Source organism: Telmatherina bonti (genome assembly GCF_933228915.1).
Source record: "Telmatherina bonti genome assembly, chromosome: 4".
NCBI classification, from domain to species: Eukaryota; Metazoa; Chordata; class Actinopteri; order Atheriniformes; family Telmatherinidae; genus Telmatherina; species Telmatherina bonti.
In genome coordinates, this window is record NC_136622.1 from 15652567 (window position 1) to 15679206 (window position 26640).

A 26640-nucleotide genomic window follows, 5' to 3' on the forward strand; every position below is an offset into this window, starting at 1 on the left:
GATTGCTCAGATAGTGAATGGAAATGATTGATTTTCTGCTTGACTGGGAGACAAGGCACATGTCTTTACTGTAGAAGTTTTATGAGAGGGTAAAGACCACCTTAAAGACCACCACCAGTGTCTCACATGGAGGCTGTAAAAGCAACAGCAACAACTCACAGATAAAAGGAAATGTGACAGATTGATTTTACCTTCTCCACCGCAGCCACAGCTCCCTCATAGTCCTGCAGTGATGGACTGAAGTCCAAGATCCAATCAGAAATAATGAACTATCTTTTGAGACATTTGTGCTCATCAGAAACAGTCGTCCACTCTGAAAGGTACAGTGTAATGCCACCTCTTCATCTTGTCATCAGAAACACTTAACCTGCAGGCGATGGTGATGGTGGTGGTGGTGGTGGTGGGGGGGGTATCAAAGCCTAACTGCACCGCTTTCAGCAAACACAATGTTACTACCTATAGATTTTGCAGTTACAGCCACATTTGATATTTTTCTGTCTTTCAAGGGCAAAAAAACTCTGACAGATAAAATCCTACAGTTAAAAGAAAAACGTCAAGTCAGTTGAAACAAGAGTGTTTCTGAGATGCAGTGCTCTAGTATGTACTCACAAAGTCTCATTTTAACCTCTTCCTGTGCCCATTTGGGCCCACGAGAGAAAACCACCCACTGCAGCCTGAAACTTTGTGACCTGTAGCTGGTAAACCTTTTCCCCAGTGAATCTTTTTTTTTTCTCTTCCAACCGCTGTTTTTAGAGGCGAGTGGGAGAGACACGGATAGCACGGTTCAGCCTGTAAATACTCACATCAATTGCCTGTGCTACCCTGAATAAATGGTTACTTTTTGTACTCTGAAACTGCTAATGCAAAGCTTGAATCACAGCAGCTTTCCAGGAACAGAAAAATCCTGCTGATAGTTTTATAATAAAAAAGAAAAAAAAAAGAAAAATCTCTGAGTTTGTCTTAATCCTGCCTGGCAGATAGTACTGAGCTTTTGCAGCTGAGGTGGAGTCACCTTCAAACAATGCTCCTTCTAATGACAGTGTTGGCTGGGAAATGATGTGTACTCAGTGTCAGGCCTGTTGAGACCACGCTGATAAAATTTCCACCGATGGCAGCCTGGGGACACAATATGAGGGGAACGTGGAAGGCATGCCTTTTTCACCTCCCTCAGGTGGGGGACCCATCTGCCGAGGCCTCACTTCTGCAAAGTCCCAACAAGTTCTAATTAAGACCTACTTTGCACAAGTGATCACAGTGTGATGATGACACAAGAAATGGGCCAGGGAAACTGTGCAGAGACAATAATTAGGTGCAATATCTGATTAGCTGCAGAGATAATAGTTTTGTTTTACTAGGTGTAATATGGTGCAAAAGATGAGCTCAGAGTCAGATAGTCCTTCATTAGCTCCCTTTATCCTCAGAACAATTAGTTATGTACACAAGAGGCATTTTAGCTGAAATGTAGGCTTTTTAAAAGCATCTCTGATGTGCAACTAAAACACAGTTTCAGTCATTCATTTTCTGAAACTCTTAGTCCAGTTAGGAGTCGCGGGGAAGCTGGAGCCTGTCCCAGCATTCACTGGGCGAGAGGCTGGGTACATCCTGGACAGGTTGCCAGTACATCACCAGCACAGAGAGACAACCATTCACGCTCACACTCACTTCTAAGGACAATTTAGATTAACCAATTAAACTTAGCATGCATGTCGTTGGACAGTGGGAGGATGCCGGAGTACCTGGAGAGAGCCCATGCATGCATGGGGAACATCCACACAGAAAGGCCACTGTTCGAGCCCACCCCCCAGTCGGGGTTCAAACCAGTGGCCTTCTAATTGTTAGACCATAGTTCTAACCATTAAGAGACCATGCCACACAGTTTGAAATATTATTTCACTCAACTGTTTTTTTTTCTTTCATTTTTTGATTTTTTTAAAAAACAACAACAACAATAATAATAATAATAATAATAATAATAATAATAATAATAATAATAATAATAATAATAATAAAAACTAAATGCTTTTTTTTTTAAATTAAGCTTGACTTATAATAAAGCTCTGTGAATGCTTTTTCTTTCTTTTGGCCTTATTCGCATAAACTGTGTCTTGTCCTTTGATTCTTTGTTTCTCTGTGTCCAACTGGAAAAGTGTTTGCAGAAGTGAGGTGCATGAAGGCCTGTGCTGCACCAAACCAGTTTGATCTTTTGTGGAGGAGGGGCAGAATCATCAGGCACCAGGCATTACTCGCTTCTTCTGTGATGCTTGACATGTTGCAAGCCTTTAGGATGTCATCACTTTCCTCTTTGATGATGCAAAAGACTGTTTGAAATTGATTAAAAAAGACTTTCACATTGAGTTCAGTGAGATTTTATATGTAGACATGGTTATTTGATCTGTATTAAATGCAAGTATTATACATGTCATAGTGCCATTAAGCTGTATTTTAGCCATACAGATGTAAAATATAGAAACATTAATATCAATAACAGATCATAGGTGTTTTATAATACATGGCTGAAGAAGATACCTTGCTGTAAGTTATGTTTTAGCTAAAATAGTAACTAATTAAGTAGCAACAATGTTTTATGTTTAATCTATAATGAGCATATAAATGATTTTTGTTTAATTTTTGCTTATTTTTTTTTAACTGGACATAGAAAGCACATAGAAGACATGAGCTTAGTGTGTTGATATGGATTTCTTATTGGCTACAGAACTGAGAGAGTAAATATCCAAGGAACACAGCTTGTCAGTACCCAGTGGTGTCAGTGAGCCATCAGGAAGATGATGATTAGGATTGGGATCATGGTAGGATTTTCCTTGCAGCAGACTTGTAACTGTTGAGCAGGCCTGAGGTAATTCATGCTCATTTAAGCATTTACTGTTTTTTGGTGGAGTGAGTCAGAGCTAAGAGTGCAGAGATGCTTTGAATAATGTGACAAATCTGACTTTAAGATAAGATCAGTTTAGACAGATCCAGAGTTGTGCTGTCACTGAGTGACATAAAGCTAACTTAAAGGTTGTGTTTGTGAAGCTTATTCAGAGATTTGTATTGAAACCAGTTATGCTTTTAGACAGCAGCTGCTTGAAACATCTTCAAAGATTCAGGCCTGTATTTTACAGAATTGTAGTGTCGGACTATTAAACAGATCTTCATCAGGTCTCTGATGATGGATTGTTGTAAAAATCAGACAGAGAGAAAGAGAGAGTGTACATAAAGTAAGAAAAAGTCACCACAGCCCTTGGAACATTATATTAACAGCTAAACAATTATTCTTCATTCATTTTGCAAATAAGACTTGTCTGGGTTCTAAAATTGTTTACTTAAACTACAGAAAAACAAAAATAAGAAGAAAATATTGGCTAATTTTGGGAAGAATGAAGACTTAGTGCAGAAACACTGATACCTGGCATCTGACACCTTTGAAAGTCAGGAAATACCGACCATCAGAATATCACTTTCACCAGTTACTGGTAAATTCATCCACTGTTGTGACCAACATATTCAATATCCTGAGTGTCTTTTTGCTTTAGTCAAAAGACTTGGATTTTGCTTGGAGGTGTGTGATAAACTCAAAGCATAATTATTATTATATGTCATTCATATCAGCACAGTTAATCTAAGTTAATGTTTAAGAGAAAACACCTAATCGAGGTTGTTATGCAGCTGATCACCAGAAACTTCATTCAGTGCTCATGCTGGACTCACAAAAAAACAAAAAAAAAAAACATGCAATAAACCCAGTGATCATATAAACTGTGGATGACTGCACATATCACCAGTCTGACATGCTGCCACATTTTACTTGCGCAGACCGACTCTTTTCTGATAGGACACAACACATTGTGATAGTTGGTTATCAACCACTCTTGCTCAAGCATTTCAGTCAGGATTATGTTGCAGATTTTTTCCCACATTAATTCTTATACTTTCCTTTCTTTGGATCTTTGGATTGAAATGTGAAAGTTCTGGTTTTCCAGCCCAGGTAAATGTTGCTAATATGCAATGGATATGTTCAACTAAAGGTTACATTGCACAAAAACACAAACAGTGAACAGGAATTAAATGGAAAATGCTGGAAAATGAGACAAATCTAATATTTTAATGAGCATACCAGTGTTGGTTTAGACAAACATTTTGTAAAAAAGCATTTCTTTTTAATTATTGACATCATGTTACTTATTATGATAATACTCAAAAATATAAATCAATCACATTGACAAGACAGGAAAACCTGGTTATGATCTTCAGGCGGCAGTTCTCCAGCCTGGGGATCACGTGTTTCATATGGTGTGTGTGTCAGGACAGACTAATCCAAACTGTCCTGACGGTGGCATTTGTAAGAAGCTGCAGAATAAGTTGGAAGTAGATTTACTGAATATAGTGCGGCTTAAACTGGCACAGAGAAAAGAGAGAAGTCAAGCTTGGTGAATCCTCCTCCACTGCTTTTTCATATTCGGGCTGGAAAGCATAATCTAAATATATTGCTCTGAAATCACATGTTACATATACTGTTACATCACCAGCTTTTCTGTTGCAGCTGAACATCGCTGCAGTTTGATGAACTGTAGCAGGTTGGATCCGGATCACACACTGTACATGATGATACTCTGACTACTGGATCAACAGGTCCAAAAACAAAGAAACAGTGAAGGAAAGCAATGCATGAACATATTGCGCTTTGTGCATGCATGATAATAGAGAACAAGTGTTGATGCTCAAAGATTCTGTTTGTCTTGATTTAACTGAGTCAAATCCAAGGTGTCTTTTTCATCTGCTGTCTGTCAAGTCCGGGTTATTTCATCATTCCAGTAAATCTTTATCTGACCTTCAAGCCCAAGTCCCCCAGGCCAACAGACATGCTAATTAACACTTTGCTCCATAACTTTACAAATGTATTTCATTCCCAGTATGTCTGGCTCAAGTATGGAATTGGCATAATGAGATCTAGGACTTGAAGGCAGCCCGTAAGGTCACTGAATAAAGGCTGAATAATGTATTTCAAGTAGTTTACAGGCAGTTTTAATCTCTATCAGTGCTGCACTAAACAGGCATATAAGGTTTGCCAATCCCAGCATATATTTTTTTTTAGATTAATGTGATTTTTCCATCCAAATAGAGAAAGAGAAAAAAAAAAAAAAAAACGTGTCTAACTCAAAAGGACAGAATGAACTATCACTTCCTGATGATATAAAAGGGCGAATGGAGCAGTGCAGGCTCAGAATAAGTAGCCACTGCAAACTTCTCTAAAGGGATTTCCTGCCATATTGTAAGGGCTTACCTATACTTTGAAGTTAGCAATGGCAGTATGATGTAGCATGTGCTCATAAAATAGGACACCAGACACACATTCCCACCAGAAAGCAATCTGGTTTGTTCACGCCGTCAATGCTGCGCCACTTCTGCCATCTGTGCAGTGTACTTCCAGATTATATTTTCATTATGAGGGATGTCGAAATCTGTTAGTGGGTCTTGAGTTATGAAAACTGGAGTTCTTAGAAAGTATTATTCACATTCAGGCCACTTTATCTTTAACATGTGACTGAACTTACATAGGTGGTTGTATTGTTGTATGTTGATACTATTTGAAGTAAAACTACTTTGTGTTACCATATAAAGTGAGTTTTACAGTATTCACCTCTGCTGTGTAGTTTTTTTATATTTAAAAAGTAATTTTGGAATAGCAATAGCATCAATTCACAGCCTGTAATCAACATTATTCTGCTCTAAATAACAACTTTGAATATATAAAGAACAATAGAGGCAGTGATTCAGAATGAAGTCTGTCTTTTCAGGAGAAAATTGCAGTTTGCTTGTGTTTGTATAATCTGCATTGCAATTTTCTGGTTGGTTATAAGCTATTTATAATGTATGTAGGCATGATAAAGTGGCAGGTGCCTCTCTTTGTATAGAAGAAAAACTTATTCCTCCAAGAATTTACTAAATACAACATTGGGTAAGTAAAATAAAAATAAAAAAACATCCTCACAAGATAAGAAAAGTAATATGGCTGAAAATTGTTTTCTTTATGTGATTTAAATTTCAACAATTCAGAGAAATTTTGTTAGATTTAAGTTATATTTGTTGTCCTGAGTGACTGATGGGATTTCCTTTTGAGATAACCTTTGATTTCAAACCTCCTGCTCTAGTCTTGATATTAATCTGTGTGTCTTGACATGATCACCTCGAACAGAAAGACCCACTCTGGGCAGACTGCTCTTATAAGGGGATCTGCGCTTGTGGCCAAAAACAGTGTAATAATATCAGCTGACCTTAGCAGATGGTCCTTCACTGTTTATCACAGGCCACATTGAGACAAGATGAAGGTGCTGAATTCACATGAATGACTGTTCTTAAAGCCCTTGAGTAAATTCACTTCAATTATTTGTATAAATTTTGTTTGATTATATATAGATATGTCAAATACAAGATGCACTGTTGGAATCAAAGTAATTAGGAACAAAAAAACATATAAAGACAATTTAATAACATGGCCTGCAGCTGCATTAGTCTTTCTGCAAATTGATCATTACAATTACAGCTAAAATATTTACATTCTTGTAGGCTGCAGATAAAAGCAGCAGTTTAATGAATTAAATTGTCTAAAATTAGTAATGAACAATGAGCAAAGCAATTTATCATGTCGACACATCATAGACGTATCATGTCTAAGAACGGTTTCATGAGAAAATACTAGAAAAACAAATCACTGCACAGCTTTATTTTGGTGCCTCCTGTCCATATTCACGTCTCCCCCAGCTAAGAATGAATAACTCATCTATTTTTTATAAATAGCAGTCGTTTCTGTTACATTTTCTTGCAATCTTCCCTCAGGCACAGGAGTAAAAGCTAAGTGTTCAACAAACACGCTCATTAAACATTTACAGGTCTACCTTTCCTGTTGTAAAACAATATTAATGATGAGCAACAACCGCTTTCCATATCGGATATTGCCATCATTTGGCCCGTGCTGTTAAAAACGAGCCACCCTGATTGTGCAGATTGGGCATGTGCCAAGATCTCAGTCCGAGGTCAGGGCCAAAACTTTCGCAAGACAAATTATCACCCATATTTTCACTTGTCAATAATATACTGACCATGCCACGGATCTTTCAGGATCACATTATTCACCATTTATAGCTCAATTAAATTGCCCTTCTAAATCACTTCTCAGTCAGTGCCTCGCTGGTCTCCACACCTCAGACGAGAGGCAGCAGAAGATGTAAAAAAAAAAAAAGGCTTTTTTAACTTCACACACCTTATGTCCACACATATGCACATTCACAAATCTTAAAACGCCTGTTTTCCTCATCCTTAGCCAGATTTCGCATATTATGATGCTAAACTTGAACAGTCAAGGTTTGATTATCATGTGTCCAACAGATGTCTCTGTGATGCCTCTCACAAATGATGAACCCATTCACACATTTCCATCCATCATCACCTCTGTGATGCTTCCAAAACAAGCCTTCCTTGTGGGCTTAAACTGGCCAAGGACAGCAAAGATGAAAGATAGCCCCATAATGAGCTTTCTCCCTCAGGAATCAATGTGTAGCTTTGTCCCAGGGGCCACTGAAGGTTGTCTTTAAAAACAGCCCACTGCCGGGTCACAGCCTGAATAAACAGCCATTCGATCAGCCCGCAACCAGAAGGGGAAGTTTTCACTCCTACAAAGACCGTGCATTGCTCTCCAATAAATTAATGCTCTATCTATATAATAAAAGATTTCTGCATTATACTTGTTATGCTGTATTGTCTGCTTTTATGGCATCATACCTCCATAAACATTGGTCTGCATAATGAAATTCCCCTTAGTGAGTCAGATGACTTTGTGTCTGGGGGAGATAATACTGAATATGATGATCAGCCAAAGCGGGCCTGACCTTGGGTGTTGTCGTAATCATCCCTGGATTGATATGAATCTGTTACATCGAGGATAAATCCTTATTGCTTGTGACAGCTCGGAGCAAAGAGCACAAATCCAAAATCTTTCTCTCGTTTTACAACATTTAGTTTGTGTCTGTCCTTTTTATTACAATTCAAGAGACGTGCTGCCAAACTAATTATTACGAAAGCTTAGGTGTTTGAGGCGTTAGAGTTTAACTTTTGTTTTCAACGAGATGATGAATACAGCTGCATTATTTTTACAGTAGACCAGTAACTTGAAGACTGGAAAAATATGATTCCAATGTCTTTTCTCACTTACACTCTGTGTTTTTCTCTGCAGTACGTCTGCTTGGCGACCAGACAGCTGTGTGGGGCACCGGGTGTGGATACTGCTGGCAATGACTCACCTCACCCTGGACTTCTCTGTGTGCAGCCCCCTCAGTCAGGGTCTGGGGATCAAGCTCACTGCTAAATTGGTGCCTCGCTCCCGTCCTCGCCTGCAGCCCCTTTGGGACATTCCCAACAAGGTTCACTGGAGAGCAGTGAGCCCGCTGGCTCGCCTCCTCCTCAACCCTATCCCTCCACCCCAAGATAACAGAGCAGGGATCGGACCAAAGGTCAAAGGTCAAAAGCATCAGAAGCCAGGACGTAGAGGACAAGCGGCATGTCAGGAGTGCTGGTTGAGATACTCGCATATAGACAGAGGCGATTCTTTGCCTGGAATAGCAGAAGCTCCAGCAGCTTTATCAAGCAGGAGGATTTTAATTAGAGCCAAGAGGCAGCTCAAATGGGACAGCTATGACAAGTCTCAGGAGGGCCGGACTACCACAGTGGCTGGATTTATTGACTGGGGACCTACAGGGACCGATAGTGTAGATGATGATGGCAAAGCGGCGCTCAATGTAACGCTGTCTACCAGGGCCTCTACTACCACAGAGGTTACAACCACTAGCACTACAACCAGGCTTTCCCAAAGGACGTTCACTGTGGTGACCACAACAGAGTCCAAGACCACCACCAAGGCCAGTAACGACAACACTGAGACTGTCAAACCATCAATACCAAAAGGGGGAACACCAGGTAAGACAAAAAGAAAAAGAACTTTTAAAGTAAGTGAGCTATTAGCCTCAGTTTCTTTTTCTTTTCGTTCACTTTGACACACTCAGGAAATAATTTCACTACTAACAATCAGTGTTGTAAATATGGCTCTTCAAAGTCAACAAAGTTCTTTTTTTTAAAGTAAAAGAAATGTCCAAATTTTCCAAAATTTCCTCAGTCGGATGATTTTCACAAAAACAATTCAAAGTCAACCTTTTAAAACAGAAAATGAGAAATGTATATATATATATATATATATATATATATATATATATATATATATATATATATATATATATATATATATATGTATACACATGCATGTTTAATAATATGGCCAGGTTGTTGTTTCATTTCCATAATTGTGCACATCTTGATCTTGTCTAAAATACTTTCTTGGCAGGTGAAAAAAGATCATCAGTAAAATGGGAATCAACAATATTCTTGTACATCACAAGCATAAAGTTGTCTTATACTTCATGAGTAATAATATTGAAACACAAACTCCTTATGTCCCTTTTATTAATAAAATATCACAACTTTGTGAAACACCCCCTAATTCATTGACTCTGACCTTGATCATGGTGTAGCACACACTCCTGAATTATACACAGGGCTGTGTTTAACTTTTAACGACGGCCCCTATGTGCTGCCAAAACTCTAACGTCTCAGCCAGCCATATCAGGATTAACGTTTCATTAGATTTATGAGGAACATGACTTCCTCATAAATCTAATGAAACATAAGTCGTGTTTAACATCTTATAAATGCAAACCAAGCTAAATGAAGTTTTCCCATTTGGAGCAATAAGAGAAATGTCAGAAAGGTACAGTTAGGATTATTAAAAGTGCTCTGTCATATCACACTTGTTTAAAATAAGTTCTCAGAGATCAGCTGCTGCACAACGTGTTGTGGAAAACGTTGATCAGCCATTAATCACTGACAAGCATCACTGCTCATCTCGTTGTATTGCAGTATTCTATAAAAAAAAAAAGAAAATGCTGCATCTGGAGATTCACATGGAGATAACTGGAGGTTTCCCATCAACACCAGTCTGCTATAGTAGCAGCCTCCCCTTGCAGGACTTATCAGGCCTGCTGAAAACAGTTGAGGAAGCACTCAAAGAACATGAGAGTCATGTTCACCTATTTTCTAAACTCTCCAGATACCGATCTGAAAGTATCTATGTGGGATAGAAGGTCTCCACTACCCACAGTAGAGCTTATTTCTCCCATCCTGGTATCAGACCAGCACACTCCAACATGTCTTTTATCCACATCTTTGCTGATCAGAGCTGTTTTAGCAGCACGTGGAGGACCTACTTAATTTTAGATGACTGGGTTTAAAGTTATGGCTCTTCAATGAATGTTGCAATACTTTAGTTTGATTTCCATGATGAATTAAACATTAAATTATATCATGATTGCAGATTTCTGCAGCAGAGACTAAACCAGGACAACAAATGCACCTGGATCTCATAGATTAATTTTCTTCTTGGTTCTGTTTATTTTTACAAAAAAAAAAATGAAAGACTCAGCTCTCAGAGGAACAGAGATGGCTTTGAAAAAAGGTTTTAATGTTAGAGGCATGAACTGCGAGCTGCGCTGTTGTGATTTAACTATATATTATGAATGTAAGACTGCGGGGCTTAATTGTCCTGTCAGTCTTGTTGTGATCTCTTAATTTTCTCTTGATTGGGAGGTGAGCGTGAGACCACCTGTGATTCGAATGACGGCTTGATATTGTATCCAGGAGGAAATCAGCGAGGGCCGCCACCTGAAAACTGGAAAAGAGAGAGTTTTCCAACTCGGTGCACATTATTGTTTAAATAAGCAGTTTGTTTGTCATTAAAGCAGATGAAGACAATCACTTTTCAAAGGAAAAACTGCGTGTTTAACTGCTGCAGAAGACTTGTTTTTGCCTTCACAACACATTAACCCATGTCCGCCTCAAATTAGCCCCAAGGCAAGATATAATTACCACACCAGCAGCACAGCATTGGATTGCTGATGAAATGAAACTATTGCAAAAGGAGAGATGCTTCGCTTCATATTTGTATCTTGTGCCCATTTCTTTGCCTTAGAGGACGTCTGAAGCGGCATTACATTCAACAGTGTGATGAATTCAATCTTAGATGCAGAAAAAACTTTAGCAAATATTCTAAATAAATTTGTCTTAATCTGAGGAAGGCCACAGTCAGAGTTCTTTTCACAAATTCAATTCACATCAATGTGTGTTCACTAAATTACAAAGAAAAAAAACACATCTCTGAAATTACAAAGTTAATTCAACTCGCTTTTCTTGAATTTTTATTTATATATTTTTTTTAGTTTATATGTCTAGGGAAATGTATTGCAATAGATACTTGGTGCAGTAAAGGATAATTATGATCCTTACGAACTAGGACACTAATTTTTTAAATTTGGGTTATAAGACAAGGTTTATTCTCTGACTGTGACAAAATGCATTTGTCCCAATTCGATTTGATTCAGATTTTTTAGGTGCCAATTCGATTGAAATTGCGATTCTCACAATTCTTCGATATGTCTGATTTTTGTAGATTAAAAACAAACAAACAAAAAAAAGTATAAAACTTTTTTGCTCATCATTTTTTTAAAAAAATTTCAATTAGAAAAAAACACAGTAGCCAGACCATCATTCTGCTGCTACAATGCCAAAGAAGACAAGTAAATAGAGCAATAAAATAAATAAAAATGACAAAAATTTTATCATGAATTATTTTTATTTATTTGAAAACATTGATTTTAAAATTGTGAAGCAAAAAATCCCAATAATTGATTTTTTTCGATTCGATTTTCCCACCCCTAGTTTATACACACCAAAGCTATTTCTAACATCAATGTCTCCTCACTGCAGCAGCTCCTCATGGCACACTTTCTGACACTCATTCAGTAAACATGGAAAGGTCAAAGGTTAAATGGAATCTGAATTAAAAATATTTTAAGACATTTAAATTTGCTTTTAGTCCACAATAACCTACAGATGAACGTTCAAGTTTCAGTACAATAAAACGCTGTGGCCTTTATGTTAAGTGCCTCATCCACGGGCTTGCATATTTAACTGCAGGCTCCTTTCTACTCTCTTTACATATGTAAATAGGTATGTCTGTGTCAAATGTTGTCAAACATCACCACTCACATACTCCCATTTGTCCTTTAGATTGGCCCTGTTGTTAGACAACACTTCAACGAGAGTTCACTTCACATCAGTTTCAGGCAACAGCAAGCGGTGCAGGATGGAGGAGGACATCGTGATGATGTTCATTCTCAGAAAGAGACAAATGGAGGCAACAGTACTCAGCGGTGGTCTGGGTAGCCAATAAATGCATCACGTAATGCTGCTTCTTCTTGGCTTGTTTTGACATTTACTCATTAGCAACAGTATTAGCCATAAGATTGAATGGCTAAGTGTGCCCAAACTTTTGGTAATGCTGTATTTCCTACATCTGAGGGACACATCCCCAAGTTCTCTGAAAATGGACTGAAAAAAGCACATAGTGAACTGAGCGTGGATTGAATGAGCGAATATTTAGTTATCAAGATTAACATGTAATAACTAATGCTTAACACAAAAATAATCACTGGCAATGCTTAAGTATTCCTGTTGGATCAGCCAGAACAAGTCTATTTCATGTTTAGGTTTAAATAGAAATATACCAACTTACATTATAGGTTGTTTTAAAACTGATTTACTTTCACACTTGGTCATAAACATTCGGTGGTTTTTAGAAAAAAACATTCCGACCACATGCGTTTTATTTCCTTTTTCTGAACAAAATTAGGAATTTTGAGATATGTGTGTGTTTGGTACCCAGCTGGTACCAACTGTATGTGTTTTTCTTTCATGAGATGTGATGACTATCTTAGGTGGATGATTCATAATTTAATTCGACACTGAAACTACAATCAGCACATTAGACTTTATGAACCTCCTGGAGATCTGTCCTCAGCTAGATTGTTATGAAGCTTTTCACTCTTTATTGTATTACATTTAACAACAAAAAAACAACATACACAGAACATTGGTAATTAGAGTAGCAAGTTCACATTGTGCCCTGCGATGGACGGGGGAGTTGTCCAGGATGTACCCTGACTTTCACCTGAAGACTGCTGGGATAGGCTCCAACTTCCCTAGGACCTTTCATTGGATTAAGCGGTTAGGATAGTGAATGAATGAATGAATGAATGAATTTCACACTGTCTTGCTGTTTGAGTAACTGCATGCAGTATTAGCTTTTCTCTTGTCCTGTGTTGGACAAAGACATCTCAGCTCAGAGAAGCCAACACCCCCAATAGTCTGACCATTGACTCTTAATAGGGCTTTAAATTGTATGGCTTCTAAAGATGTTTACTAACGTTTTTTTTTGTTTTTTTTTCTTTTTTAAAAAAATTATTTTAGAACCAGAAAACCAAAAAATTATTTTCTTTTACTTGCTCTTGATTTACATAAAACTTTTAGCTTTAAAAATGTATGAGTGCTCAGTCTTCCCTTTGCCAATAGGGGAAGGCAACTGCAGTAAATGGGATACAAGCATGGACTAATTTACTGTGACTCATGGATAATGTTGTTGTTGTCAGATGGTAGAAGCTCAAAGCAGGACACGGAAATAAACTTAAGGAAGGTTAAGAACAGCATATTGCTGAACTCACGGGAGAGAATGGAGGTAAGAGCAGGCAAAAGCATAAGCCCTGAGGGAAGCTGATTGTGCTGCAGTTTGGAGAGGCCGGCTGCAGAGAGAGCGGAGCTTGTGAATGAGCTGTGACCAGTCAGGCTGGAGCAAGGGGAGAAGGCAGTGGACTTAAAGCACAGGAGTAACTCAAACAGACAAAGTACTGAGAATAAAAAAAAACAAAAAAAAAAACAAAGCTATGAGGCTGTAGTTTTTGCAACACGACATCCTGAACAGTCTGGTGAACGGTGAACACATTACGCTACATTTTGCTTGACTTGAGACTTGAGTTTAGTTGTGGCTGTATTTATATTTACACTTCTAATTAATGAGTTGTTTCATCAAATGATTTTAAGAAGGAAAAACAACAGATGTTATGCTGCATAAGGAGTATTAAAGTTTATAAGCTTGATCATCAGATATGGTGGGCTTTAACATCATTTGTCATTGTCAAACTAACCACTTGCCGTCTAGTTTAAGTACTTAAATATCCGAATGAATTAAAGATGTTAACTCCAGTATGGCGGCCTGAGGTAATAGAGACCGTCCAAACCACTGCACAGTGATAGAATAACACTTTTACTTTTTATTTACTGTTTGTTCTGCTTGATTTGGAGATTAACATAAACTGTGGAAGAGATGCAACTATTGGTGATGTTTCCTTCGCTTTCTCTCAGTCAGAGGGAGAGAATTAGGAGCTCCCAATTTGCCTTAAAATAGAAACTAAACCCTTCAGAGCTGATGGGATAATGGGAGAAAAGCAGTCGGGAGGTGATGAGGAAAGGTAGAGACAGGACGATGAAAACAAGAAGCAAAGTAAAGGAAAAAATAGAAGGCAAGCCATGAGGGTCCCGTTCCCATGTGGCATGTGTGTAATATGACCATAACCATCTCTTGAGATCAATCTTAATGCAAGTTGTTGTGTATGTAAAGAAGCGTAATGCAAAATAGTGTAGAAAACCCCCCGAAGCCTTTAGATACTGACAACAGTCTGAATTTTTTAGTTTCTTGCTGTAATGTGGTCAAGTAAAATGAATATTTCATGAGATGATGAAACCTGTTACCCTTCTTTCCCCATGTGGTCTGGAAATAAACCAAGAAATGCAAGCTTCACAGCACATTGGAACAGTTGTCAAAGTCTCCCGTCTTCTGAAATAAAATGTCTCCAGGCGTGAACTCAGATGTTTCTGTTTCACAGTAAACACACACTGGTCAGATATAGACTGTATTTTTGTGCAGATTAAATACACTTTTTGTCTTGCAGAGGGATGACAGATAAAAGTCTGTGTTAATTCAGAAGGAAAGCGGCATGCGGCCTGATGTTAAAGTTGGACTCTGGTTACTGTGTACCCAAATAAACCCAGTGAGGGTGGTTTACTTTTGAGAATTTGGGAATACTACAAGACAACATGTAGAGCCACACATTGGAATGACCTGATTTGATAAAAAAAAAAAATAGTCAATATACTCTAGCGGGCTTTATGTTGCCATGCCCGCCATCAAATTAGATGACTTCTGCGTTTGTTTTATTTATTTGTCTTGTGGTATGACATTTTGGGAAACAGTTGGCTTTGGTTGGAAACCTGCTATGTAGTGACAAAGGAAAAGTACCCGACAGCTTGCCACAGCATGCATGAGTTGCACTTGTTGACTGTAAGCTATGTGTCTTTACTCCTACTCGGTGCTGGCAGGGATTGCACTGGACAACAACGACGACTCTTTCACTTTTTGCTGAAAATTCAACAAGAGATAGAAGTTGCTCTGCATCCATTCAAAAGCCTTTATTAAAGAGCTCATGCATGCTTTCTGCCTCATTAAACTTGTTTGAACTATTCTCCGACATGTCATCTGTCAGAACATCCGCTCAGGTCTAACGACTCACCGCCTGAGGTGACTGTAATTCTATAATTAGCTTCTGTCTTGCTGCAGGCCACAGCATGGGGGGAACGTATAGAACATAGCCGTGGTTGTTAATAACTGGAAGGTGATGTGTAATTTCATGCATTCAGACAGCGTGCCACCAGCGTACATAATCAGCATCTTGCATATCTCAATTAGTCTGGTGGGGGGTGCAGTGTGGATGCTACAGCTTTTAGTTGGCTGATCCTGTTCTCCTGGTGCTCTGGTCATCATACAGGTGGCGAGGGAGGAGGAAGAATGAGGGAGAGGTGGGCTTGGGCGTTTAGCTTTGCCGACTCCAGCTGCTCCACTTATTGTTCTCTGTGTTTGTGCCGCAAGTAACTCCGACCCCCCTCGACTCGAGGCAGATGGAGCTGTCAGCTCTATTATGGGTATGAAATTATTAAAACTCCAGTCTGGAAATCACTCCTGATAACTTGGGTCTTGTTAGCTGGTCTGAGGGATGTAAGACTGAATGTTACAGGTTTGTTTGGCGCATGTAAAAACAAAAAAGCACCTCACACACCTGAGCCGTATCTGTTGGACTTCTGCAACAGAAAGTGAAGGTTTTAAATAAAAGATTGCATTTAATCAAGAAACTAACAGGTGTATTAAACAACTACATCCATCTGGCAACAGTTTATTAGTGTAAATAAGTAAAACTGCACCCACTGCAGAGCAAAGTGAGCACATGTAGGATGTATGTTAAGTGTTTCACAAATCATTTTTTAAAGGCGTTAGCTCTGTGAACATTGTAATGCAGCGTTTCGACCTGTGGTAGACCTGTAGAGGCGTTCAGCACAGCCTCTTCATCAGGGAGAGACACACACACACACACACAAAGACAGAGAAGCCACTTTTTCCAGCAGTTACCATGGCAATCCAATAAAATTGCCATAGCTCACAGTATTGACTCACAATAAAGTGGGTAAAATGAATCTCTTTTTCTCCAGCGTTAAATCTGGACTTACAGACTGATGCCTGGTGACAGGCGTGCGGAGTCGAACCCTCTGTCCCTGATTTACAGACAACTCAGCCAAGAGGAGATGAGCAGGCGAGACTGAACAGATGCTGCTTCACTTTATTTTACTCTTGCTTTTTTTTTTTCCTTTCCTGGCTTGGTACATCTGCATTGAACGAAGAAAAGTACAGATGTTGACTGAGACAGTGTTCCGGATGTTCTGAAGTCGATTTTTATCCCAGCTCGTCTTCAGCATCTTCTGACAAATCACTCTGTCACCTTAATAACAGATAGTTAGATACTGAAACACTGCGAGTGTTTTCCCCTGCTGAAAAGAATCTGGTTTTTAAGGAAACATGTCGGTGCACAGACTTGGTGATGATCGTCTGAGCCGCTTCAGAGGCGATGCTACTTTCTGCCCACCTGAAAATTGCGGTCATTTTCATTTTTCAGTTGGCAGGATGAGCTTCTGAGTGCTCCCCGCTGTTTCTAATACAGACTCAAGATGAGCGTATCTTCCTTTATGGGCGGCTATCATTGAGGCAATATATGGTGGCTGCCCCATTTTTGGCTATTTTAGCATTTGCCGCCCAGACTGACTGAATTATGCAGCAATGCCTTTGACACTGAGTGAAAAGGCATTTAGAGTAATTGCGCCTGATTTTGTCCCGCTTCGACTTTCCTCTTCTCTCTGTCCTGCTCCTCTTGCTCTGCCTCTTCGGTAATAAGTGTTTTATATTGCTTGGTTACGCAGTGGAAATCAGCCTGGATTGACACTTTGACACCAACATTAATTGGCAATTCCTCGCTATCAGCAGGCGACCTTTGACGGAAGTCTTCTCCAAACATGCCCTGCTCAGGCTGCGGGAGAGGCAATCTCGGAAGGGTCATGCAACATATTAATGTGCGTTGAAATTGCCTGTAAAAATGCACTCAGTGGTTTGTGGGAGTGAAGAGGCTCAGGCTGTATGAACTGCAACTCTCATACAAATGTGGGGCCTTTCCCACATTTTTCAGAAGCTTTTAAGCAAACCCTGTGTGGGTGTACAAGCCATTAGCTCTAAATGGTTCTCTGCTAAGAATGACTGATTCTGCTTCATACGGTCGATTCAGCACGCGCATGCCCACACAATTACGCATACTTACATGTGATATAATTAAATAGCCACTCAATGAGGACATCATTTGTCCAGCTTTACCTGCTAGAGTTTTCTCTCTAGGAAGTCAAACTGTATCACATGCTTTACGTTCTAGCTGTAGATATCAAATTCCAGGATTTAGCACAATAAAAAAGAACAGCAGTTTCCTCCAATCAGAGTCTATCAAACACTGGAGGTTAAGATAAAGATATAGGCCTATTTGTCCCAAGATTTTCACATTTTCACAATGTTGGAAATGTGGTTATGATCAGCATGTAGCGCTGGTCACCGATTCCCAAACCATTGTTAGAGCGGTTGAAGCCACACAGAGGCTTACATTGCAGTTTCTCTGCCCTCTAAAGATCAAAACATGGCCTGGGACAGAATTTGACTAATTTATTGCAGTCATCTGAGAAGCTACTCATCAATGTATTTACTACTAAAACTTTCCATGAAGTAAATGTTATCGAGCCAAGGTTTCAAATGGGAATGGCTATTTCATTTATGCAGCACATTTCATTACATCTAAAGTTAATGTGCTTTACATTTAAACAATAAACATAAATACACAAGTACACAAGCATGTGAGTATAAAAATACACATAAAAAATAATCAAATTAGTGCATATTAACAAACAGACACTACAGTATTAAGTAAAATCCTGTGAGTATAGTAGAGTTTTAGAGTTTGGTATTAAATGTATAAATAGGTGATCGACTTCTGCTCAGCAGGCAGCTTGTTCTGGAGAGATGGACCACAATAATTGGAGGCAAATGGATCATCCAACAAACTTTTTTGTGATATTTATTATTAGTTTTGCACTTTTAAAAAATACTTCAAAATCTGTGGACAATACTGCATGTCCAGATAAGTTTAAATAAGGCTTAGCAGTCAGCTATGAAAATGTGGGAGTTACTTCTTGTCAGAGTTCAAGACCTCTGGAGGTCTGCTGTGCAATGGGTTGTTGGATGTTAGGTGTGATGTATTGATTTCTGTTGCATAGCTCCTTCTTTTGATGTTTGGTTTTCATTTGATCTGTGGTGTATTTGTGCATGTTGGGGCGTAACAGTTGTTCAAATCTACCCCATCAGGTAAATGATTCACAACTGGGAATAATAATTATAGTTTAGGGCACAGACAGATTTATTCCCCAGTGTTCACTTCATGGAAATATTTTCTAATGCATTAAAATTGAAGTACAAAGGCAGTATATTTGATTTAACTGCTACAGTTTTGACCCCAGTCAGTCAGAGCAAAATACATGTTTTTAAATAAACCTATTTATGCAATCCCATGGAAAGTCTTTATTATTTAATATTGAGAAAACATTGTTCAGTTCTCTCCAACGCTGAGTGCTGTGATGAAACAATGCTTTACTTATCTCCCATTCAGGCCTACGGCATTCTGTTTGCAAGGGTTTAGGTTTGATTTTGACATTGATAGAGATACTGGCAATGTGACTGCAAGCGCTTATCAGCGTGCTATTTAAAGATTTCACCTAAAAAATTGCAGCATAAAATGTAGAAACAACTTATATGTAAATGTTTACTTTTTATGATCATTTTTGCTAAAACGGGTTATGCAAAAAAAAAAAAAAACATGCTGTTTATTACAGAGTATTTGGGTTTAAGCGTTACTGCCTTAAGTTTCTTGATTACAACACTTCAAAATGAACTCCTCTTGAAGATATTTGTTAAAACCTAATTTCTTTTTATTTTAATGGCATAAATATGTTAGTTTACATGCTCAGATCGTCAATTTTGCCTGCTTTACCATGCGTATAAATGTGCCTCTCCTCTCAACTGACCGCTGGGCTGCCTCAACCTCTCACCCTCAATCCATTTCAAACGGCTTTGGCCTTTCAAGTTGACTATGTCAGCAAACAGCTAACAGTGTGTTTCAGTCCTATATAAGGCTTTTTTGTGGTTGTCAACTCTGATGTTCTTGCCTTAGTTGCTTGTGGGGATTGGTTCCTAAGTACACATGAGACTGGCTGTTTCTGAAAACCAGCTTGTTCAACAGTTTCACAATATTACTGGCTTATTTGCCCCCATCATAGGCCTCCTCCTGAAGTGGTAATTGATGTTGGGTCCAAAGATCGAGAACCCCAGAGTTCACAACGACTTTACAAGGCTTTAACTTAGGTTGTAATGTTAGAATTAGGTGTGAGGAAAATAAAACACATTTACCTGATTGAAATAAGTCTGTGTACAGTGGTATCAGCTGTTACAGGGTTGTGTTGATGGCTGCATAGACAACTGATTGTGATCATAGAATTGCTGTAAATGTAGAATGCATCTTTTATTTTTAATTATCCATGTGTGGAATCTGGAAGACAGAGTTGGAAAACAGAGAAAATAGGAACTATAATTTTCCTTGTAGGGTGAAAATGTTTGGTGGTGCAGTGTGTCCATCTTTATGCACAGATTTACACATGCTTATATTTTATGCTTGTATGTTTTGTCTCTCTTATTATTGCAAGGCCTGTCTTGTTATGCCAGATTTCCAGCGCATAGTCTGCGAATTCACAGTAGTAATCCATCCATCCATCCAATTTCTTAACTGCTTATTCCAGTTAATGATCATGGGGAAGCTGGAGTCTATCCCAGCAATCACTGGGTGAGAGGCAGGGTACACCAGTTTATCACAGGGCCAACACAGAGAAACAAACAGCCGCTCATAATCGCACTCACTCTTACGGATAATTTAGAGTAAAGGTTTAACCTAACATGCATGTCTTTGAACGGTGTCTTTTACTGTGCAGCCCCACATAAATCATGTTATCTTGATTTCTCCTAAGTGATTTTATGTGAAAAAAATGTTGTTGAATGTTTTAATTTGTTTAGCATATTATTAACTTGCAAAAGTGGAGAGTGGCAGAGGTGGTAATCGGTACAGTGTATAAAGCACACTTTAACACCCACAAGACTCAATCTTCAATACTATTAATAGTATTAAACTGTTTCAGCAATGAACTATTCAACAGGATCCATAAAACATCCACACAGTGGAGGTAACTATTTTTTAGTGCATGTAGTGTCTCCCTTTCTTCTGTCATGTCCTCTAACATAATTTTACACAGTCGTAGTGATAAAAACTAACCGATGGTAGTGGCTAGCAAAGGGACGATTTTGACCGAAAGCACCTGGAACTTAACGGTCTGGAGTGCCTTTCTTTACAGGCGCTAAGAGATTATTTCATCCCTGGATCTGTTGCATTTCCACTGAGGCCAGAGGTTCATGGTTGATTTGGCAAATTAAGTTTGCTCAAGAGTATCACTCCACCCCATCTGTGCTTGCTGAATAATCCGCCTACTGCGCTGAGCCAACAGTAAAAGCAACTCAGTATGTCCCTGTAACACACTTCTATGGGGTTTTGGATGTAGGGCATTACTGTTTAGAAAAAAACAATCTAAGCTTGACATTCGATTCTGGCAACTGCTACCTGCCTTGACCTCCACAGAAATCTCAGTGTCTCACAGACAAGATCAGCCACAAGCAAGAAAAACATGCAATTGGAACAACAACAAAAAAAAGCTCAATGTTACACATTTCTACAGGGTTTTTAATGAACTCCATGGAGTACAGCTGCTGTGAAACAATCAGATATGAATGCATTATTGCTCTGATTTACCTGCTTTACAGCATCCATATGAGTTCTGTCTCCTCCTTTATTTTGTATCTGCTGTTAATTTCTTTAGCTGTCTGACTTTGAACGTCTTTTTATGAACAGTAATAACTATTCCTGTTACAGATTCAACAGATTTACTATTAGTTAATATGGATACTCAACCTGAGAGGACTGAGACACAAAGCTGGAGCAAAAAAGCTTGGATTATCCGACCAAAAGACACGTTCAGTGCTACGAGCCGCACCATTAGCCTGTTAGACAGCTAGCCGTCTCAACAGCACTGTCTTTCCCAGGTAACTTTTGAGGGCTGTTACTTCTCCTCTACAACTTCCTGTGGTTGAAATTACTCCCATAAAGAAGATGATTCCTGGAAAAATATCCAGAGGTAGATGCAGTTAGACACTATGGTAGCTATTTCCTAGTTTTTGTTCCCTTGTTGTACCACAAGTGTAGCAAATGTTGCTAGGTTGCAATATTACTTATTATTTTGTGTCATCTAGGAAGTAACTGCTTGTGCATTATTCATGACATTATCATTTCCCTCTTATATGCATAATTGAATTTACATTGAGCCATTTTACAGTTGTCAGTAATATCAGTCATTTGCAAGACTTAAGCTTCTGCATACATAAAACTGTTGTGTTTTTGTGGTTATCAGTTGGCAGGAATCATTATCATAGCATTACTTTAATGATAACTAGTGAGCACATACAAAAAGCCATGAATTAATGCAATTTCCAGTTATATATGTCCCATTTCTCCTTCTTCTTGATGTTGCAAGATCAGATTACTATATTAACCAAAAACCAACCTGTTTGTTGAACACTGTCACTCTCTTTCAACACTTGGAAAGGAGAGGTGGGAGGTATTCAGTGAGGCCTTGCTTGTCAATTTCACTACATCCTACACGAGATTTAACGAGATTTAAATCTTGATTTTCATGGGAACCGATCTTGCAACTGCTTGCATCATTTTGCCTTTCTTTTTAAAAACCAAAGATCATAACTGAAGGAAACTCGGCTGTATTTAACACTGAACCATGACCCATCATTTTCATCCATAAAGGGCAGGCATAATGAGTTATGTTAAGGGATAAATACCAATACATTATAATTTATCGCATGCCTAAATAAGTAAAATACCACTTTCAAGCCTAAGAAATGACTTTTAAACTTAATATTTTTCTCTCGCTTGAGTTATAATGCTTATACCACTGTTACACACTCACTATGTTGTTAATTCAAACATCCATCCATCCATCCATCCATCCATCTTCTGCCGCTTCTGAGGGTGTGTTCCAATTACAGGGGAATCACACTCCTCAGCCTCCCTGGTAAGGTCTATTCAGGGGTCCTGGAGAGGAGGGTCCGCCGGATGGTCGAATCCCGGATTGAGGAGGAGCAGTGTGGTTTTCGTCCTGGTCGCGGAACAGTGCACCAGCTCTATACCCTCTCTGGGGTCCTGGAGGGGGCATGGGAGTTTGCCCAACCAGTCTACATGTGCTTTGTGGACCTGGAGAAGGCATTCGACCGTGTCCCCCGGGGGCTCCTGTGGGGGGTACTCCGGGAGTATGGGGTACCGGACCCCCTTGTACAAGCTGTCCGGTCCCTGTACGACAGGTGTCAGAGCTTGGTCCGCATCGCCGGCAGTAAGTCGGATTCGTTTCCGGTGAGGGTTCGACTCCGCCAAGGCTGCCCTTTATCACCGATTCTGTTCATAACTTATATGGACAGAATTTCTAGGCGCAGCCGAGGTGTTGAGGGGATCCGACTTGGTGGCCTCAGGATTGGGTCCCTGCTTTTTGCGGATGACGTGGTCCTGTTGGCTTCATCTGGTCGTGATCTCCAGCTCCCGCTTGAGCGATTCGCGGCCGAGTGTGAAGCGGCTGGGATGAGAATCAGCACCTCAAAATCTGAGACCATGGTCCTCAGCCGGAATAGGGTGGATTGCCCTCTCCGGGTCGGGAGTCAGGTCCTGCCTCAAGTGGAGGAGTTTAAATATCTCGGGGTCTTGTTCACGAGTGAGGGAAGGATGGAGCGTGAGATCGACAGACGGATCGGTGCGGCGTCTGCAGTAATGCGGACTCTGCGCCGGTCTGTCGTGGTGAAAAAGGAGCTGAGCCAGAAGGTGAAGCTCTCGATTTACCAGTCGATCTACGTTCCTACCCTCACCTATGGTCATGAGCTGTGGGTCGTGACCGAAAGAATGAGATCTCGTATACAGGCGGCTGAAATGAGTTTCCTCCGCAGGGTGGCTGGGCTTTCCCTTAGAGATAGGGTGAGGAGCTCGCTCATCCGGGAGGGGCTCAGAGTAGAGCCGCTGCTCCTTCGCATCGAGAGGAACCAGTTGAGGTGGCTCGGGCATCTGGTCAGGATGCCTCCTGGATGCCTCCCTGGTGAGGTGTTCCAGGCACGTCCCTCTGGGAGGAGACCCCGGGGAAGACCCAGGACACGCTGGAGGGATTACATCTCTCGGCTGGCCTGGGAACGCCTCGGGATCCCCCCCGCAGAGTTGGCAAATGTGGCTGGGGAGAGGGAAGTCTGGGCTTCCCTGCTTAGGCTGCTGCCCCCGTGACCCGACCCCGGATAAGCGGCAGAAGTTAATTCAAACAGGCATGCAAAATATTCAGTTTTTATCAGCACATCGTAAATCCTGTATTTCTTTCTTTACTTTAAGAGCTGACATGATGTCCGCTGTCTCTTGAGAGTTGGTCTGGTGTCAAGTCAACAATGAGTGTTCGGTATAGTAAACAGGACTAACACTACTCAGTCTGGAGTCTGGAGAACAGTTGTTTGTCTTTGATAGAAACGCCAAGTTACACATTATATTTGATCTGACATTATATTTTGTTTGCAGGCATTACTTTGACAGAAATTAAATCTAAAATGTTGTCAATACAGTTTCCTTTCATCCTGACTGTATTTTTTTTTCCCTTTTGACCTTTTTGCTTTTCTGAGGTAAACATTGTTTTGCTTGATCAATAAAAATGCATTTGATATGTTCAGGCTAAAAATTACTACAATAATGTAGAGGGACATTGTGTAAGGAATTTTAAAAGTGCAACACTGCAAACCACAGATTACCTGCTATGCATAATTACGGACCCCCCCCCCCCCCCCCCCCCCCCACGGACTTCTTCCTTACAAGCTGGTTCTGTCATATTAGAAGTATTTTGCAAAAGCAAGCATCATCCAACCACATGCTTTCTGTTGATATGTGCATCAAAAATCCCAATAAAGCCTTTACTAGAAGCCCTGATGGTGACTTAAACCCCACTGCCAGCAGTTGCACACTATCTGTCCTTCCCTTCATATCAATTTCTCTTCTTTTTCTCCCTCATTTGTTCCCTCAGCTTGTCTTTGTTTGACAGTGATTTGACCAAACAAAAACTCACCGGGTATCTCTGAAGCAAGGTGACTGCCAAAGGTGATTTTTTTCCCCCTCACTGCCAGGACACAATGAGTTTTAGATTCCCAGGCCAAATTTTCATCCCTCCAATATGCAGCCCTGGATGGAAATAGAACTGGCCTCTGCACTCATATTTGTCACCCATTCGTTCTATTATCTCTGCACCCTTAACCGTTGTGCCTTGGAAATTAGCTTATAATGGGCTTAATGTTGTGTTTGTGTCACCGGGCCCCACGTTCCTGGCCTCATTTGTTTCATTAGAGAACTGTACCGAGACTGTGTGTAAATTTCGGCCGTGCATTGCGGTGTGATGCAACTCCTAATGAGCTCCTTTGACTTAAATGCCCTGAAATTTGTTGCACATTATCACTTTAATGCACAACTTGTTTACCAGTTTAGCCAGTCAGATTCTGCTGCTATATTTGACCAGTGTCCATTAGAAGATGGAGTGGGGAACAACATGATATATTTTTATATTGTGATTAGATCTGTTATGGTTTGACTGTTTAAACTTACAAAGTCCAGTTTGATTTCTGGAAGAATTTCCTTTCTTTAATCTGACATGAGCATCGGTCGAAACAAGCCTCAGCAGCGACCTCAGGTATTGATCAAGGTTAGAGGGAAGCTCTATTGTGCCTCAGCCTGAACAGGTGTGAATTTATAAGTTAATATTTTCAATTTCACAGCTTCAAAACGTAAGGCCAAGATGGCCAGAGAGGGAAATGGAGGATAGAGAGGGGATACGCGGGCAATGCAAATTACTTGCCAGATAAGTTAATGTGCCTTTACCGTGGCAAGGGACTTTGATTGCATTGGGAAGGTGAGGCTTCCCAGAGCCAGGCGGAGATATCATTAATCCAAGGTTGACCCGGTCTGTCTTTTTGCTTAGCCCTGCCCTCAGAAGTTTATTATCTAACATGAGTCTGTCCAGGCTGCAGGGAAGCAGAGAAGAGGTTGTGTTCTTTTCCAAAATAAGCGAGCAGCACTTCCTTTTGAACGTTTCCAGAAGACAAATTGGCTTGGATCAGAAGCCAGGCAGCTGGCTGATGGAGAGGTGAGATGTATAAGGCCCATGTGGGCATTTTCATTATGATGGCTTTTCTTTTCTTCTTTTTTATTTATTTATTTTTTGTCCTGCTGCAGTATGTCACCTGCTGCAGTGTGTCATTGTGTCGGACTTGCTTTATCACTCACCCACACAAATACTCCCCTTAAACTACAGTGCAGTGGGCTCGAACTAATCCTCACTTTAGACATGTACTGCACAGGTTTGTTTATGGATTACTGTCCTGGGATTAAAAAACAATACATAAATCAACACACAAGACAGTCTTTAGGGTTTAAATAGGAACACCGTCTTTAGTTCTAAAGAACAAATGCTTTCATTTGTTTTGACTGATCACACAGAGGTTGATGGACTTTGTAATCTCTCTTGAATTAAAAAGCAACAAACATTGAGATGAATTCTTTTGTTATTCTCTGTTGTCCAGTTTTGGTTTGATAAGAATGATCATTCTGTCAGTTGCTCCCTTATCCTTTGGGTTTTAATTTCTCTTATAATGACATTTGAGAAGCAAAGAGATGAGCATGTAACTCTAACCAACCCGGTTTATGTTAAACGGGAACAGTTGGTTGCTATGAGCTGTGAGCTGTGGACAATTTCTGGCTGGAGTTGCACTTTTCCCGCCTGTCCCTTCTTTTTTTTTTGGTTCTGCTCTAATGTAGAGGCAGGGTTTAAATACTGAACAAACACTTGAATAAATAACTTTACATCAGTTTTTTTTTTAATATATATCTATAAAGAATATATAAACAACTAAAGTTGACTAGAGAGCTGTAAACAACATCAGGCCATTTAAGCCAAATTAAGTTAAAAATGAGATGACAAGACTGTTATAAGAAGCTAATTTGTTGCAAGTTACTTAAA

General features: G+C 39.7%; 1 protein-coding gene across 1 annotated transcript in view; it reads left to right on the forward strand.

Annotated features, from left to right (window-relative positions):
* ajap1 (adherens junctions associated protein 1) overlaps positions 1-26640 on the forward strand; it is a gene marked incomplete at both ends in the record, with an annotated part of 53900 nt that overhangs the window by 22960 nt on the left and 4300 nt on the right. Inside the window, one exon of the mRNA XM_079239406.1 lies at positions 8228-8967. Coding sequence (XP_079095532.1) covers positions 8228-8967 — 740 coding nt within the window. The remainder of the gene's footprint in view (positions 1-8227; positions 8968-26640) is intronic.